This window comes from Rhineura floridana, chromosome 2 (genome assembly GCF_030035675.1).
Source record: "Rhineura floridana isolate rRhiFlo1 chromosome 2, rRhiFlo1.hap2, whole genome shotgun sequence".
Classification (NCBI taxonomy): domain Eukaryota; kingdom Metazoa; phylum Chordata; class Lepidosauria; order Squamata; family Rhineuridae; genus Rhineura; species Rhineura floridana.
The window spans coordinates 224,053,446-224,072,110 of record NC_084481.1 but is presented as its reverse complement, the minus strand read 5'-3'; the positions used below and the strand labels follow the sequence as shown (position 1 = coordinate 224,072,110).

At 41.0% G+C, this 18,665-nt stretch overlaps 2 protein-coding genes across 6 annotated transcripts in view; one reads left to right on the top strand and one right to left on the bottom strand.

Moving 5' to 3' along the window:
- The window catches only part of BRF1 (BRF1 RNA polymerase III transcription initiation factor subunit), a 298,365-nt gene that overhangs the window by 110,244 nt on the left and 169,456 nt on the right, over window positions 1-18,665 (top strand). For all 5 annotated transcript variants that reach the window (XR_009760784.1, XM_061612349.1, XM_061612347.1 and 2 more), the window contains 3 exons: window positions 1,795-1,867; window positions 10,967-11,116; window positions 12,929-13,022. Coding sequence is in view for 4 of the 5 variants with exons in the window: in XM_061612349.1 (XP_061468333.1) it covers window positions 1,795-1,867; window positions 10,967-11,116; window positions 12,929-13,022 (317 nt within the window). In the remaining variant the exon portion in view is untranslated. The remainder of the gene's footprint in view (window positions 1-1,794; window positions 1,868-10,966; window positions 11,117-12,928; window positions 13,023-18,665) is intronic.
- Window positions 3,305-10,953, bottom strand: BTBD6 (BTB domain containing 6). The gene is made up of 2 exons (XM_061607497.1): window positions 10,822-10,953; window positions 3,305-3,835 (listed from the first exon to the last, which is right to left on the bottom strand). Exons 1-2 carry the CDS (start codon window positions 10,951-10,953, stop codon window positions 3,305-3,307), a joined length of 663 nt encoding a protein of 220 aa, XP_061463481.1.

Sequence of the window (18,665 nt, the reverse complement as noted above, 5' to 3'; positions counted from 1 at the left end):
AACTTCTTGAATATTGTGCTTTTACTGGCTTTTTTTTCTGGGAGGGGGGCTTCCAGATATTGGTGCCCCTAGCCACAGGTAACAATTTGAGCTTTGTGCCCTGACCCCACTTACCTTGTTTTTTCTCCCTCCCTGCAATATGTTTGGCATTGGTTACAAGAGGCTTCTTGCTCTTGCTCTGCTGGATTTCGTTTGTGGCAACCCATGGATGTTTTTCCTGCTTTCATGTAAAGAATGGGAAAGGGCAGAGGACCATTAGACAGAAATGTCGATTGGTTGATCTGTGCATTGCCCTCCCTGCGCATATGTAAATGGAAAGATACTAATTTAGATGTAATAAACAGGAAAAAGCTATGGTGTTTGGCTCAAAGATATGACTGGCCAACTTTCTACATAGAAGGGTTAGAGCTGAAGGTCAGCCAATTAAGAGGGTAATACAACTTGGAGAATACTCTTCAGTCTAAAAAAAAAAGTAATTTTCTAAAAACCTGTAAGAAGCCATTTTCTTGATAAGACATCTACAGAATTTATTGCATAGTAAAAATCAGAGCTTGGAAAAGTTACTTTTTTAAACTACAACTCCCATCAGCCCCAGCCAGCATGGCCACTGGATTGGGCTGATGGGAGTTGTAGTTCAAAAAAGTAACTTTTCCAAGCTCTGGTAAAAATTTGCATGAACTATGAATAACTGTGAGATGAGGAAGATTGCTATAGGTGAAATGTGTTTTTCCTCCCCTCACAATCATAGGTGTTGTAAGGAAGCTTACTTGAAAATGCTGGCCCCTTTTAAGACCACCGAGAGCTTTATGCTACACCTTGACCAGCATCCACTTTTACTTGGTGCTTCTTCATGTGCTGACCTGTACTGTACGTTTTGTGACATCTCTTCCTGTTTACCCACTGGCTTTTTCCATATCCTTCAGAGAGACAATATTCATGAACTTGATACGCTGAAGTAGGAGAGCCAAGACACAATTATTTGTTTGACAACCTTGCCGAATGGAGCTTGTGCAATTGTAGTGGTGCCGCATGTCCTTCTAACACAGGCTAACTTTGTAATTGCTTTTGGGGGGATTGATTTGCAGTGCTGGGAGATGAATGATGAAACAGTTATGGCTTTGTAGCGTAATTGATGTTTGTATATGAATAAATGAAGGTTGTGATTCAGGCTAACAATATCTGACAGTTGCCAAAGTGCTTAAGAACAAATTGGAAGTCTATCAAAGGCCATATTGGCTTAGGGTGGTATATAAATGAAATTAAATAAATAAATAAATAATACATGGCAAGCAGTAAAGTGTCTCATTCCTTTCAGTGGGTTGTATCTGTCAGTAGCTTTAGACGAGTAGGAAGTGCCTATGGTTATGCAAAGCACAGTAACCTGTTTTCAGCAATGTTCCACCCACCCACTGCAGCTCTGTAGGCCAGATATCTCATACTATTCCTTGTAACTAGTCTCTCTGTGCCATATCCTGAAACTGGGCAACCCTCAGATGCATCTTTTTGGCAGGTCCAGGTGACTGCAGTGGGCAGAGGGACTTGGTGAAAATTGGGTGCCTTACTTCACATGAGTGGAAGTGTTTTCTGCTAGTGCAAAGCCAGCACTGGATACAAACCAGTGTGGATATTTCTGGCCTTTAAGACTGATAAATAATAATGCAGTACTAGAAGTGGGTTTTTTTCATACACTTGGATGCTTGTTTAAATGCAAGACTGATCATTTTCAGGATACTGTTTTATATCTATACAAGGGCATATTTAACTTCTGCTATTTTTTCCCCTCTCATTGTACAGGTGAATGTCTACGTCTTGGGGAAAACTTTTCTTCTGTTGGCCAGAGAGCTCTGCATAAATGCTCCAGCTATAGGTATTTTTTTAATAACAGTTGGCTTTCGGTACGTGGGTATCTTGTGCCATGATTTCATGGCAGCTTCTCAAAGCTAAAATATTTACATAATGCAATTTAACCTGTTTTTAAAAGGCATTTCAATATTAAATCCAGGAGCTGGGAGATGAAAGCTGTCAATTAAAAGCACAGAGGTAACCTTAGAATAGACAATCTTACAGCAGTCTATTATCACGTTACAAGCAAGATAAGGCTTTCTCTTTCAATTTTATTTATTAAATTTGAGTAAATTAAAGGCTCAGCTGTTGATTAAAATTCAGTAGAAATGGTACAAATTATCTTATTAAACATTTAATGTCATCACCTGTAGAGGGAAAGCCTTGCAATTAGACATTGACTTGTTGCATCTAGCAGATTTCCCTTTGGCAGTTGGGCCTCTTGAAGTAGAGAGTGCTGCTCAGAGAACAGCATCACAGCACCCTTGTGCATGGAGTCCTCCTGATCCTTTACCTGTAGGAAGCTCAATTCGTATCCTACCTGGTTGCGACTGCCTGTGAGATGTAAATAGGGTTGTGCGTTTGAACAATCTGCTTGGTTTGAAATCATAAACAGGTTGAAGTATCTTTTGAAAGTACTGTTTTATTTTAGACAGAAGTCAGTCAATGTTTTTCTGGCTTTGATGTTCCCCACTTTGAAATGGCAGTGGTTCACAAGCAACCTTGAGAAATCAAAGCAAATTTTGTAACTCTGGTGTTGTCTTTGGGGCTTGTTTCCATGACCAAAGATGCATTCTCACAATTACTGGTAAAGAAATATATACTCAACTAGTAATGCCTTCTGTTGGTGTCATACTACTAGTGGTACCAACTCCTATAGAGATGTGTTTATCACGTCTGATGTATAAGCAATGGTGTACGCCCAGTGGAGTGTGTTACTCCTCTAAAAGTATACATATCACTGCAAATGTTAGAAGCATGCTGAATGTGGAAGTGCAGCCTTGGGTTGATCCTTATAAAAGTCTCACAGTTTATGCAAACATTCATGTGAAAGCAAGTGATCGAGGTTCAGTAATCAGCAAAACACAGATATCTAGGACAAGTAAAAATTTTTATATAACAGATCCTCAAAACTGCTCTACTTTAGAACATTCTGTTTGAGTCAGCTGCAGTCTGCAAGTTAGTTATCTATATACAAAATAAATGCACACCATGTGCAATTTTTAAAAACATTTTCTCCCTCCTGCATGTTGCAGTTCAATAATTAAGTCAAATAGCTTATGAATAAATAAAATAAGATTAAATTCAAGAGCATTCCTTCACTTAGTTTGATAGCCAGATGGTAAGATAAGTAGATGGGTAAGTAGTATAACATTCCAAGCTGCTCTGGAATCTTTGCAGTCAAACCAAAGTATCCCTTAATGTGCAGAGCAGTCCTGGAATACAATCTAAGCGAAGTGCATCATGCATAGAAAATGAGTTCAGGTATTTGTCCTCCTTGTACTCCTGTGCCGTTGGTGCTGTCTGAGGAGCACTGGAACTGGAAGGTCACTTTCCCACATTGTATTTCTGTCATTCCCTCTTGTCCAAAATAACTCAGTTCATTGCCATCCAGAATGGCGCTTACATTGTAAAAGGTGTCTTGCTCAACTTGCACAGGATGCTCAAACCATACTGAGAAAGTGTTACTAGATCCATCAGAGGTAAACTTTGTCAGGTTCTGGGCGAGAACAGCTCCTAGCCGCTTTAGTTCGATTTTGACGCTGTATTCAGCTTTTCCACAACTTGACCCATACAACCCCAGTCCGGCTATAAATATCCTTTTATCTACAGCAAACTGGATGCTGTCACACCGCCCTCGGTACCTCCACTGGTTGCTACGATAGGCAGAGGATTGAAATCGATGGCACCTTTGAGGTGCAAGTCCTTTCCTTTTTGTTAGTGGAAATTCTAGCTTAGGTTTATTTGCAGCAGTGTTGTTGTTGTTGTGTGCCTTCAAGTCGATTACAACTTATGGTGACCCTATGAATCAGCGACCTCCAAGAGAATCTGTCATGAACCACCCTGTTCAGATCTTGTAAGTTCAGGTCTGTGGCTTCCTTTATGGAATCAATCCATCTCTTGTTTGGCCTTCCTCTTTTTCTACTCCCTTCTGTTTTCCCCAGCATTATTGTCTTTTCTATTGAATCATGACTTCTCATGATGTGTCCAAGGTAGGATAGCCTGAGTTTCATCATTTTAGCTTCTAGTGACAGTTCTGGTTTAATTTGTTCTGACACTCAGTTATTGGTCTTTTTTGTAGTCCATGGTATGCGCAAAGCTCTCCTCCAACACCACATTTCAAACGAGTTGATTTTTCTTTTACCTGCTTTTTTCACTGTCCAACTTTCACATCCACACATAGAAATTGGGAATACCATGGTCTGAATGATCCTGACTTTAGTGTTCAGTGATACATCTTTGCATTTGAGGACCTTTTCTAGTTCTCTCATAGCTGCCCTCCCCAGTCCTAGCCTTCTTCTGATTTCTTGATTATTGTCTCCATTTTGGTTAATGACTGTGCCAAGGTATTGATAATCCTTGACAAGTTCAATGTCCTCATTGCCAACTTTAAAGTTACATAAATCTGTTGTCATTACTTTAGTCTTTTTGATGTTCAGCTGTAGTCCTGCTTTTGTGCTTTCCTCTTTAACTTTCATCAGCATTCTTTTCAAATCATTACTGGTTTCTGCTAGTAGTATGGTATCGTCTGCATATCTTCAATTATTGATATTTTTCCCTCCAATTTCCACACCTCCTTCATCTTGGTCCAATCCCACTTGCCGTATGATATGTTCTGCGTACAGATTAAACAAGTAGGGTGATAAAATACACCCCTGCCTCACACCCTTTCCGATGGGGAACCAATCGGTTTCTCCATATTCTGTCTTTACCGTAGCCTTTTGTCCAGAGTATAGGTCGCGCATCAGGATAATCAGATGCTGTGGCACCCCCATTTCTTTTAAAGCATTCCACAGTTTTTCATGATCTACACAGTCAAAGGCTTTGCTGTAACCTGTAAAGTATAGGGTGATTTTCTTCTGAAATTCCTTGGTCCGTTCCATTATCCAACGTATGTTTGCAATGTGATCTCTGGTGCCTCTTCCCTTTCTAAATCCAGCTTGGACATCTGGCATTTCTCGCTCCATATATGGTAAGAATATGTTGTAGAATCTTGAGCATTACTTTACTTGCATGGGATATTAAGGCAATAGTTCGATAATTACTGCATTCTCTGGGATCGCCTTTCTTTGGAATTGGGATGTTTATTGAACGCTTCCAGTCTGTGGGCCATTGTTTAGTTTTCCATATTTCTTGACCGATTTTAGTCAAACTTTGGACAGATTCAGTCTCAGTAGCTTGTAGCAACTCTATTGGTATGCCACCTATTCCTGGTAATTTGTTTCTTCCAAATATTTTAAGAGCAGCTTTTACCTCACATTCTAAAATTTCTGGTTCTTCATCCTATGGATCCTCCGTGAATGAATATGTCATCCTTGCATCTCTTTTATAGAGTCCTTCAGTGTATTGCTTCCATCTTCCTTTTATTTCATCTCGGTCAGTCAGTGTGTTCCCCTGTTGATTATTCAACATCCCTACTTGTGGTTTAAATTTCCCTTTCATTTTTCTAATCTTTTGGAATAGGGTTCTTGTTCTTGCCTTTTTTTTGTTCTCTTCTATTTCTATACAGTAACTATTGTAATAGTTCTGTTTGTCCCTATGTACTACTCGCTGTATTGTTGCATTTAGGGTTCTGACCGTGTTTCTATCATCTTTTGCTTTCCTTCTCTTTTTAACCATTTTAAGAGTTTCTTCCGTCATCTGTTGAGGTCTTTCTCTCTTTTTAACTAAAGGTATTGTCTTTTTGCATTCTTCCCTGATAATGTCTCTTGCTTCGCTCCATAGTTTTTCTGGTACTCTGTCAACTAAGTTTAAAGCCTCAAATCTGTTCCTTATTTGCCCTTTATATTCTTCTGGGATGTTATTTAAATTGTATTGTGGCATTATGATTGCTTTGTTGTTCTTCTTTAGCTTTACTCTGATTTTCGATACGACCAGTTCATGATCTGTACCGCAGTCTGCTCCTGGTCTTGTTTCCTCCGAAAGTATGGAACCTCTCCATCTTCTGTTACCAATTATATAATCAATTTGATTCCTATATTGACCATCTGGTGATGTCCACATGTACAGTCGTCTTTTTGGATGCTCAAAAAATAGTTCGCAAGAAACCAATTATTGGCTTCACAGAATTCAATAAGTCTTTCTCCTGCTTCATTTCTGTCTCCTAGGCCCAATTTCTCCACAATTCGTAGTTCTTCTCTGTTCCCTACTTTTGCATTCTAGTCCCCCATGATTATCAGCAAATCTTGTTTTGGTGTGTGATCAATTTCTTCCTGTACTTATGCGTAAAATCCCTCCAGTTCCTCCTCTTCTGTTTTTGCCGTTGGAGTGTAGACTTGGATGATGGTTATGTTAATAGGTTTCCCATTTAATCTCATTGATATCACTTGCTCAGACCTTGCTTTAAAGCTCCTAATTGCTTTTGCTGCATCACTTCTCACTATTAAAGTAACCCCTTTTCTTCTTAATTTCTCATTTCCTGCATAAAATATTTTGTAGTTGCCTGATTGTAAATGTCCCATTCCCGTCCATTTTAATTCACTCACACCAAGCATTTTTGTAATGTTGATGTGTTCCATTTCTTGCTTGACAATTTCTAACTTTCCCTGGTTCATGCTTTTCTCATTCCATGTTCCTGTTGTGTGTGTCGTATAACTCCGGACTCTCCTTTCGTATCTGTGCGCATCAGCCTCTGGGCTTCCTTTTGGCTTTGACCCAGCTGCGTGCTTAGTCACAGCGCTATTCATACTTGTCCTTTGTTCTTGCCCAGTAGCTCGGTGAGTGCCTTCTGACCTGGGGGTCTCATCTTCCAGCACTATCTCGTGTTGCATTTTGGATACTTTGTTCATAGGGTTTTCGTTGTAAGAGGTATTCAGAGGTGGTTTACCATTGCCTTCCTCTGAGTTTGGATGCATCTTAGTCTGGTGTCTCAGCTTTGACCATTCTGCCGTGGGTGCCCCTGCTAGGAGTCTAACCTCTTGGTCTAGACTCTTGAAGGCATTGCTCTCAGCTTCTTCAACACTCTCAACCCCCTCACCACGTTAAGGTGTGCATCCTACAGAGGGATGGTGTGGATAACAGAAGGGTTTTCAAAAGTGTAGCAATAACCACAGCCACCCTTGTGGATGGCAGGATGTGGACTCAGCCTAGATTGAAAGCAGCATATTGAGGATGAACATGAACTGAGGACTGAGAAAAGTCACATTTTTGTGCTACGAATGGGTTAGTGTGTATGCAGCCTTAATTTGGAGAAACAAGTAGGCTGGCAAACCACATTGACTGCCTGCTCAAAATGGTTTTCCAAATGAAAATTCAGAAGTATTTATTTATACAATTTTTCAGGAGGATCTTGCAAAGTGGTCTCCATAAAATTATTTTTAAAAAATGCTTCAATCAAAATTATATAATAAAACAGAATAGGTAACCAATTGTTTGTCATCGAAGAAGCTGTATTTGTTCTCCTTCACTCTCTGCAGGGAGGGGAAAATATAGTCTAATCCATGACTAATGGAATGTTGATTCTGCTACTATAAACCTTACAGCCCTGGACAGCAATTAGTTTTATCGATCACTTTTGGGAAGGGGATGGCAAGAACCAGCCCACCAGAACACCTTTTTGGCTTAGGAAGCATAGGAAGTTGCCATATACTGAATCAGACCATTGGCCCATCTAGCTCAGTACACTGACTGGCAATAGCTCTCCAGGGTTTTGGGCAGGGTTTCCTCCTAACCCTACCTGGAGATGCCAGAGATTGAACCTGGGACCTTCTGCATGGAAAGCAGATTTTCTGCCACTGGGCCATGAAGCGTATGGCTATGGTTTTCAATCTGAATTTGTTCGACTGAGATGCAGGGAAGGGCCTTCTCGCCAAAACTGTGAAATACTCTGTGAGCGAGGCCCATGTTGTCTCCATCTTAATGGCCTTCTGCTGTGTCACAAAGCCCTTCTTCTTTCAACGGGAATTTGGATTAATAAACTATTGACTGGTTGTTCTTTTTTTATAATGCTGCTTGGAATTTTTGTAAATATTTATTAAGGAGCCAACAAATATCCTTCAGTGGTCTGGGTTTAGGGTCTGCAATCGCTAGTCCATTTGGCTAAACTTTATATGATGTGGGAGATCTTAATCCAGATCTCGCATGGTAGATTTATTGCCTCTCAAAACAAACTTCACAGCAGCCATGTGGGGCTGCTGATTTAATCTACATCTTGTACCTGTCCACCTGGAATTAATAGCAGTTAGGGGGTGGAATGTAGATTGGGGAAACAGCATGGAAGGAATGGATGTAACAGCCTCCCACCCATTGCCACTTTCCCACATTGAAGTAAAAGCGAATACATGGAAGCCCTCATCACATATCCTCTGTGCCATGTCTGACGTACCAGCCTACCTTCTCTTATCAAGCATGCTCTATGGGGCAAATGCCCTCCTCTTAATGTGAAAATAAATGTTCACTGGTGCATTTTGGATGGCTTGTTGAATATGATTCAAATATTGCATCAGAACTCTGAAAGGGCTTAAATTCAAGTGCAACAATAAAATCTTCAGCTGTTATTTACTTAAAATATTTTACTCCATCCCCCTCACCCTTCTTGAATAATCTATGATCTTTGCAAGGAACATAGATGGAAAACTAGCAGACAGAACATTCCCTGTTGAAATGCTTTACGAGAACATTATTGTCTCCTGTCACTTCCTGTTCCCAGTTGGTGCTGCCCTCTAGCACACCCTGGCCACTCCTTCCCACTTCCCGAACATTCTGGTAATATATTTTACTGGCCTGGTTATTGCCTGCATTGTCGTATTAATTAGGGTCAAGAGTAGTCAGCAGTACATGGTATTTCCTTGTATAGTGCAGTAATTTAAAAATCTGGTTTTATCTGTATGCAGTGTTGAGAAATAGTGCAAGAGATAATGCAACCCCCTTTGGCTTCCATCTACCAGTTGTATGCAAATACAGAAGTTTCCAAATGACTCTTAGGTTGTATCCAATGGTAATCCTACTGAGAATAGACCCATAGAAATTAATAGCCATGGCTAACTTTGCTCCATTAATTTCAATGGGTCTACTTTTAGTAAAATGTAGTTAGCGATAATTCTTTGGGCATCAGCACAAGGGTTACTACTAACACAGTGGGACTCCTCCCTCTCCTTCCCTCTGTGCGTGCTCTGCACCCTCCCCAAATCTGCTCTGGAGGGTTGTGGGAACCCTTAGAACAGATTTAAGGGGCACATGGGGGAGTTCTGTTGCACAAGCACTTGTGCTGATGGAGCTACTTATTTAGCACCACATTAAATACTACCCTTAGAATTTAAATGGAACAGGTGAGTCCCACAGAGGTCAATGAGACTACTCAAGAGTAAATTTGAGCATTTATTCCCAAATAAACTTTGCTGCAGAGACTAGGCAGATTCCATCACTCATGGTCTTATTTTTAAGGCATCAGTTATGGTGTAGCGGATAACCTCTTAAAATGTAAGCACATTCCTTGGCCATATTTATTTTAATGAAAGCATGAGGAAAAATGCACTGCATTATTTTGGACTGGTTTTGTGGATGTCTTCAAATTTATCTTCTGTGACAAGGAAGACACCAAGGAGAAAACTGGGTGTGGTTATTAACTTGCAAACATTTGTGCTTGTTTTTTCTTGGTGTTGTGGTGGATAGCTTAAAAAAAATGACCCAGGTGTGGGCAAGCCATATAAACGGTGCACTAAGAAAAGGATTGAAAATAAAACAGCCAATACCATAATTCATAAATCTGTGCAGTCACACTTTGAAAACAGCATACAGTTCTGTTCACTAAACAGTTTGGAAGCCAATTTGATCAAGGAGCTGGAACAACTCCCCAGTGAGGAAAGGTTACACAGCGCTTGGGGCTTTTAAATACAAAAATAAATAAAGACAAGTAGGACATAGGAAGCTGCCTTATACTAAATCAGACCATCGGTCCATCTTGCTTAGTATTGTTTACACTGACTGGCAGAGGCTCTTCAAGGTTTCAGGCAGGAGTCTCTCCCAACCCTACCTGGAGATGCCAGGCACTGAGCCTGGGACCTTCTGCATGCAAGACAGATGCTCCACCACTGAGCTGTGGTCCACATGTACATGGTATGGGGACATGATATAGGTGTATAACATTATGCATGATGTAGAGAAAGCAGGTAGCTTTTCTCTATCTCTCAAAATACTAGAACCAGGATTCATCCAATGAAGCGAAATGTTAGAAGATTCAGGACAGACAAAAGACGGTACTTCTTCACACCGCACACAGTTAAGCTATAAAATTCTCTCCCGCAGAAAATAATAATGGCCGCCAATTTGGACAACTTAAAAGGAAATTAGACAAATTTTAGCTTTCAGTGGCTGCTAGCCATGATGGCTGTGTTCTGCCTCCATTGTAGAAGGCAGCATGCCTGTGAATATCAGTATTGATAATCTCAGGCAGGGAGAGTGGTGTTGCGCTCAGATCCTGCTTTTGGACTTCCTAGAGGCATCTGATTGGTGCTGTGACGACAGGATACTGGACTAGATTGGTCTTTGCCATGATCCAGTGGAGCTCTTCTTACGTTAGTTATAAGAAGGGCTGGTAGAAGACTCAATTCCTCCTTTGCTAGTCCACTTTTATAACAGGTGTAGGCTAGTGAAAACATTGGCAGGCTAGAAACACAACAGGTTGACAAAGGAGACATGGAGTGTTGCTTGGCCCCTCAACTTGTTGTATATACTGAGCCCACAGGAAGAGGCTTTGCAGTAATGGCAGGATGTTACTTTAGCTTCTGCCTGTGTTGCTGCACCTGAGAGAGCTTCCCAAACCTTAACTGTAGCAGAAATGGGTTGCTGCTGCTTCCAGTTGGACTCTAGCAGTATAAGGGCAACTTCCTTGGAGACTGCACTGCAGGGATAGCAGGGGAGGGGATGCAGCTTAATCCTTTCCTTTCTTGCCATATCTGTCTTGTAGATCCATGTTTATATATCCCTCGTTTTGCCCATATGCTGGAGTTTGGCAAGAAGAACCACGAGGTTTCGATGACTGCCCTAAGGCTCCTGCAGCAGATGAAGAGAGACTGGATGCATACAGGGCGGCGGCCATCAGGGCTTTGTGGTGCAGGTATTACAGAACTTGTGCAAACGGTGCCATACATGGAGAGGCAACAGTAGGCTGTACAGAAAGTGTTTTGCAGGCAGCCCTGTTCCTTTCGTAACTAAGAAGCGGTTGCTAAATCTACAAGCCTGAACGTAAAATCAAGCTAAAAGGATTGGAATTCACCTCTAGGGTCTAAGCCAGGGGTGGACAGAAGACATATTGGGTTCTACTGGTTGATTTCTGAGTGGTTTGCAATAGATAGCAAGGATTCCAACAACCAAATAACAGCAACAACCAAAATTCTCTTTTAAATTATGCTGCTGATATGAAGAAACTTGAGGAGGAAAACCAGACGTGGGTCTTTGTGTGACACGACTGTAAGCTCAGTTACGATTCTGAAAACAAATTCCTGGGTTGAGTATATGCTCAGAGGTACACTTTCCTTAATTCTAATAGCATGCTCCCGCCCTCTGGCCACTATTTTGCAACTGGCTGGTGTAACTAAAAAGTAGATCCTGCAAGGCTGATGCGTAATGGAGCTCCTGGCAATGCACCAGAATATCGTATGTGTTCCTAGTGCAGTGATTCTCAAGTGGTGCGCCACGGCACACTGGTGCGCCTCAAGAGGTGACTAGGTGTGCCGCGAATATTATGAAAGTATATTTTAAAAATGAGAAGAAACCCATTTGTATAGAGATTTATTACATCCATGATCAATTTATCATTGTGAGGCACATGCATCACTACTGGGACTCTGTTCCTAGCAGTGCATATGTGCAAGGAAAAGGCCTCCCTGGATATATCTAAAAATATAATATTTTTGTAAGCCATCACCCAGCATGATGACAGTATTCCATGGGGGCAGTGGCAGTCACGTGGCAAGTGAGGACGGCAGGCATGAGGCAAGCAAGCAAGGGGGAAGAGCGAGGCGGCAGAAGTCAAGAAGGAAGAAAGCGGCGAGAGAGAAGGACAATTGCTGAGGTGCTGCCTGGGCGCTCCCCACTGTTTCTGTGTCACTCGCCTTGGCAAGTCGCCTCCCTCCTCTTCACAGGAAAAGGTCTAAAGGGAAGAAAGGAGGAAGCTTAGCAAGCCGGTGGGGGTGGGAGAGAGGAGGAAGGTCAGAGAAGGGTGGCTTGTTTGGGAGTCCCTGTGTGTGTTTGGGAGTCCCGGAGGGAAGGCTGGGGGTTGGGAGTTCCTGTGTGTGTGTGTCCCCCTGATTGGTGAGTGGAGCGAGTGGGGGGGTGAGCAAAGGAAGCAGGAGACAGTCTCCCATATGTGTGTGCATAGATAGTTAGATAGATTGATAGATTATTATTTTTTTATTTATATTTATTATTTGATTTATATCCCGCCCTTCCTCCCAGCAGGAGCCCAGGGCGGCAACAGAAACGCTAAAAACACTTTAAAACATCATAAAAGACCTTAAGATACATTAAAACAAAACAATGTTAAAAACGTTTTTAAAAAATCTTTAAAAACATCTTTAAAAAAAGGGTTAAAAACATATTATTAAAGAAAACATATTAAGAGCAATTCTAACACAGACACAGACTTGGATAGACAGATAGATAACAGTGATATGTCCAGAAAGAAAATACTACATTGCATTTACAGAACCTCTTCAGCAGCTGGCTTGATTTTACTGCATGCAAAGTAAGTTTTATAAAATTCCAGTTCACTCACTCTGTATTCAAGCCCTGAGCTAAACATCAATATTTAAAATTAATATGAGAATTAGAATTTCAGGCGGTACTTGCATGACTCACTCTATTCCCTCGTTGTCTCTCCCTCCTTGAACTGCCTTTTGATGTAGCACTTTCCCTGTTTATCCTCTAGCTCTTCTAGTTGCAGCACGAATGCATGATTTTCGGCGCACTGTTAAAGAAGTCATCAGGGTTGTCAAAGTTGGTGAATCAACACTAAGGAAAAGGTAGGTCAAGTTTGTGCATTGTTTCACGTTTGAGATGAGGTTTGGAGCAATGCATTTGCATTGAGAACAGGATGGTTTTCCTTTTCTAGAAAGACATCCTTTAGAAGTGCAATCCTGACCCTGTGCAAGAGCAGCAGTTTCACATAGAACTTCCCAGTAACTGGAATGTGAATCAGGGCCTAGCTGGGGCTGTGAGTGGCTGTACCCAAATATAGACTGTTCTTCAGCCTAGGACCTCTGAGGTCAGTTGCTGGCACTCGAGTTAGATTTGAAGAGCTGAAGCCTTATCAAGGAGAAGGTGCTGCTTTGTTGACTAGGCAAGGTCAGAAGGCCAGATACCTTGTATTTATTACAAGGCATAGCCAACTCAGAGGCTTCATGCTACCTGTCAATTATTGGGGGTGGTGTTGCACACTCACATTGCCTCGACAGACAGATCACTTGACATTTCCCAAGCCTGGGCTATGAGATTCCAGGTTCAAGTCCTATTGTCTCTCACAACATACATAATCTGAGTTTTTCCTCAAAGGGAAACTTTGCAACCATCATTGTGATGAACAACTGTATAGAACAAAGCGTGGCGAAGTTAACCTTTGAGGCTTCTTGAATTTGAGTTGGCCCCAAATCCCAATGTGCGCCAAACAATTTCCTCAGTCTCATTCTTAGTAGATCCCCAGCTCAAGGGGGTGCCAAAGGTCATATCATGGTGGAGAAAAAACATAGGAATTTCATTGCTCCCACCCGGAAGCCATGCACACATGAAGAGTTCCTGCACATGCAGACTACCCCATTCATTTCACCAGAAGGCGCAGCATTTGGATGTGTATTCTTTCCTCTGCAGGGAGCTTTCTCCTTCACTGAAGTGAGTGAGATTGCCTTCCTGCGCTGTGAGCTATGAAACCTTCAAGGGATTTCTGGATTGGAGCAACTGCTCAAAATTAGTCGTTTCTACAGAGATGTTAAGGCAAAGATACCAGTGCCTTGCTAGCATTTCGTTTAATATACTGGCAGTAAAAATTATTAGGGGTTAGGCTTGGATGCTACGGACTTGTTTTAAGTAAAAGCCATGGGACGTATTTGTAACTTGTAGTTTGCTACTGCTAAAAATATCTCTTTAAAGCCCAGCATTTGAAATGTTTCATAGTTTGATGTGAACCAGATAGTAGTTTGTGCAAAATAATAAATAATTTATTTGTTAAGTAATGCAAGTGCAGGGAACCTGTGGCCCTTCTGATGTTACAGAACCGTAACTCCCATCAGCTCAAGCAAGTATGGTCAGCGACCAGGGATGATGGGAGTTGTAGTTCAGCAATATCTGGAGGGCAACAGGTTCCCCACACCTGAAATAATGTAATGCCATTGATGGGTCTGAATAATATAGGTATCATGTGTTGGAAATTGTCCATGTAATTCTACATTTTTGATTGGCAAGGTATTCTGTTTTATTTTTTAAACAAAATGGATTTTTTTAAAAAAAATGTTTATTTTGTCAAAGAGTTGATTTTGTAAAAGCTATTGTACACTTTTTAACCATCTGCATGAAATAGGAATCCTGAAATTAATAATGATAGGGTAAGTGCTAGTATTAGGGATCTTTTCATCCTCCTCCCAAAAATAATCTAAGAAAGTAAGTAGTTGCAAAATTATCTCAGCGCATTCATATTGCTAATGTTTTCAATGTATGTTAAAATATTTTTCTTAAGTCAAAACAATTAATGAATGCAATTTAATACATTGGGTGATGATTACTGTTTTAAAACGCTGCTTTTAATTCTGGAAAAATCTTTGTGCTTCAAGGTTCCATTTATGAATACCCGAGAAATCCACTACTGGAGGCTAATAAATATTTGACTTTTTCATGGCTGGTCAACAGAAATTCTAAATAGTGGGCTGCCAGGCAATTAAATAATATTAATCATCTAGTTTTTAACTGGTGGATTAATGAATTGATAAAATTTAAACATATTTACATAAGGCCAAAGCTTCAATATAAATATGTTTTTGAGATGCAGAAGTGTAAGATAAATTGCAATTTAATAAGGCAAAAGCTACCACTCCTTGTGGAAAAGGTCATCTTTAATATTCTGTTATTCATTCCCTGTTATAGTGAACATACTGAAATTGAAAAATAAAATTGTGTGCCTTTAAATCTCAGCATCATCAATTAAAAATGGTTACCGATTTAAAAACTGGCACCCACTTAAGTTCTTCCATAGTTGTCAAACTCCTTGCATTCAAGAGAGCCTTTTCACATCTATTTAACCCTTGCTAGTCCTTCTGTGGAATCCCTGCATTGTGATAGGATTCTGTGGCACGTCATGGGATACCCTCTCGCATATAAGTACTGCTTGCTAGCCCTTGGCAGTTGTGCCAGGCTCACTGTGTAACTGCCTTTGATTGTGTCCAACACTTCCTAGTGGTTGTTTGTTGTGGGGATAAATCTGTTTTGAAGAGCAACCTGCTTTGAAAGGATGCTTGCCCAGTATTACTGTTGTTTTTTTGCCTGTTGCCTCTGAACATGGAGATTTCATGTAGCCACATGTGGCTTGCAGGCCAGCCACATCTCCTGATTTGGCCTGAGAGGCTGTTTTGGCTAAGCAATATTCACTTGCCATACACCTGATGTCATACATGACGTCAGGTGTAGGGTAAGTAAAAACTGGGCTTAGCCTAAAGAGGGTTTGCAGGCACTGTTGATCAAAGCCCTGTGAAAAGCCCTGTGTACCGGGCTCTGCAAGTGCCAAAGATCAATTCATTGACAGGGTTTGCAAAGTGTTGTGACTTTACCCACATAGTTTTGATTTCAGACTGGTCAACTGACATCATTGCATTGAAAGGTGGCCGGCCATGCCTACCTGTCAAACTTGACCAGTGGGGAGAGATGCATCCAGCCTACTGGCCAGATCCCCACCCCTGCTCTATATGTTTCACTTATTTGACCATCTGATCCTCTTGATAAGCTTCCGGAAAAGTCCTGGCTTCCTAAGAACATCATTTGAAAGCCACCATTCCAATTGATTGCTCTTTAGTTGACTAGCCTACAAGTTTAAGTCACTTTTAAAGCTTGTGACCCTACTAAGCAAATACTTTGCACAATTTCCAAATGATTTGGATGGATTATTTTATTTGAGTCATAGCAAATGTGTTGAATTGTAGTGGAAGCACATTCATTTGAGCAGTTGTTTAAAACGAAGAAGCGTAACTGCAAAATTCGTGCTTTGAAATGTTTACTAAGGTCATGCATATCGACTAAATTGACAGTGTTATTTACTTTGACAAGGTAAACGTGACAGCTGAATTATTTTCAGGGAGCTATAATTACAACTGTATCACAAATCCATAAAACATGATTGATGTTTCTCAAATAACCCCACATTATATTGCATTTATCACAGGAATATTCAAAACAAACCTTTTAAAGTAAGCCTTCCTGAGCCCAAGATTTTTCCTTCAAGCACTTAGATTCTTGAAATGTCATTAAGTAGAAGTTGGCTGAATTAATAAGTGCTTGTTTCACATAACTCTTAAAAAAAATCCTTAAGAGCCTGCTTCTTGTGATAGACGTCGCTCTCTTCACCTGAGGTTTACTCAGGGTGAGAATTGGAGCAGATCTCTTTCCTATTTCTTTCCTTTCCCCTCTTCTCTGTTCATTTTGTTTGGGAAGGACTACAGCTCAGTGGTAGAGCACATGCTTTCTATGCAAAGGGTTCCAGGTTCAATCCCTGGCATCTCCAGGTAGGACCCTGGTCTGAAACCCAGAAGAACTGTGGCTGGTCAGTATAGATGAGGAGTAGCCAACATGGTTCCCCCCAGTTGCTGGACTCCCACTCCCATTAGCCCTCACCATATAACCAAATGTCATGTGTGAGGAGAGCTGTCCATCTTGAGAGTACTACGCTGGCTACCTCTGGTGTGGACAGTCTTGAGCTTTTTGGACCAGAGGTTTGACTATCTTACAGGATCTCCTTGTTCAATCATTAATTTCTTGTCTTGCATCAATTGTACCCGTGTTGGAGCCTCTCTTACTGATGAGTGCCAGTTTATGAAATCATGTACACTCAAAGCATGCACACTCTTAGCCAGTATTGGCAGTTTTTGGAGAGTGCATAATTCAATTTATATAGAACGATGATTGCTTCAGCTTCATGTTCTGTGTTAGGCGTAAATACATTCATATACACTGCAGACTCCAGCATGCCCTGCACATAATAACAAAGGGTTATTTTCAGGAGTGTAAGAAGAAAGGAATTCTATTTCTTTGCTGTGTTATGGGCCAAGTTCTGATATTTGTCATGGGCATTGTATTACACTTTTTAAAAAAATGAAAGAGAGAAGGAAAAATGAGGGGAGGATATATTAAGCACTGGGGAGTGGGGGATACATGCAATGTCAGTGGTTAGCGGATGTGTGTCAGTCAAGATGGATCTTGAATCAGCTGTCAAGCAGATGGCTGACTTAAGGAATTTGGGATGTTACCAAAAGGAAAAGAATGTTTGTTATGAATGGAAGTGCATGGCTGTTTTTGGTATCTGGATACAAATTTCTTTGGAGATGCACCAAGAATTGCTTTGCTAAATTAAGTAGCAGCCTGAAATACATACTAAAATAATTTCAAAGTGGTATCATTGGTTGAATGACAAGCATCTTGCCAGTACGTTAGGCAAAGATCCGATCTGGGTATCTTCCTAATTTCTTCCAGTAAATTAGCTGGTCAGTCTCTCTCTGTTTTCCTTCCATAGAGAAAGTGCTATTTTCCCCACAGAGTTTTCTTCCAAGCGAGTCTAACATTTCAGCAAACTATTTACAAAGACACTAAGAATTCGCTGGTAGACTTCCGTACTTTGATTTTCACACTCGCTTAAGCAGTTGTCAGCATTACTGTCGCTTGAGAGTTACAACCACAAAGTCAGTACAAAAACACCAAAATATTTTTGTTGTTGTTTCTTCCTTTTATTCTTAGATGATCGTTGATGCATAGATGAGAAAATTTGGGTCCCCAAAGATTTCTTTGACATAGTCTGTGACACTATAAGAGGATTACAAGTTATGTTCCTCTAACTCTGGCGGAATCATTGCTGCTCTTGCTAGAATTAGAAGGCAATTGTCTAAGCTGAAATCTTTGCAGCACTCTTGAATTGACACCAAGCCGTACTTACTTCCCCTGTATTTGTAGCCAACACTGGTTTCTTAGCTAGCAAAGTGGTCATCATTTGTGATTGGTGGGGTTTGTGTGTGGATGGAGTACTGGGAGGAACCCATCATTGTATTCTAATTATTCCTGGGAGGTGTTGGGCATCTCTGCTTCCACTGCATACACACATGCATTATATTGCCTTGTGGCATTCCTGTCATTGGGAGCCAGCCCATCTAGTGTCTGGGATGAATGGCGTGCTTTGCTATCATCATAACCCGGCCTCAAACTGTAAAAGATTATCCCATACAAACCTGCCTGCTCATAAAGGGCTAAACCTGTTATCTGCCTCAAAGACCCCACCCTTAAGAATCAGCCTGTTTCTAGCCTCTGTGTAGGAGATCCTATGTGGTTTCTCTATTTCTAGGCCACCTTAGAGCGTGTTGTGTTGGAAATAAGTAGGAATGTGTGTGTGTGAGAGAGAGAGAGCACATGCACACATACACATGCTC

What these genes read in the sequence shown, in the direction of transcription:
- BTBD6 (XM_061607497.1), bottom strand. Translation starts at nt 10,953, where the DNA reads ATGGCAAGAAAGGAAAGGATTAAGCTGCATCCCCTCCCCTGCTATCCC. An exon ending in CCATTTCTGCTACAGTTAAG is followed by an intron (nt 3,836 to 10,821) that starts GTTTGGGAAGCT and finishes ATCGACTTGAAG; the next exon opens with GCACACAACAACAACAACAC.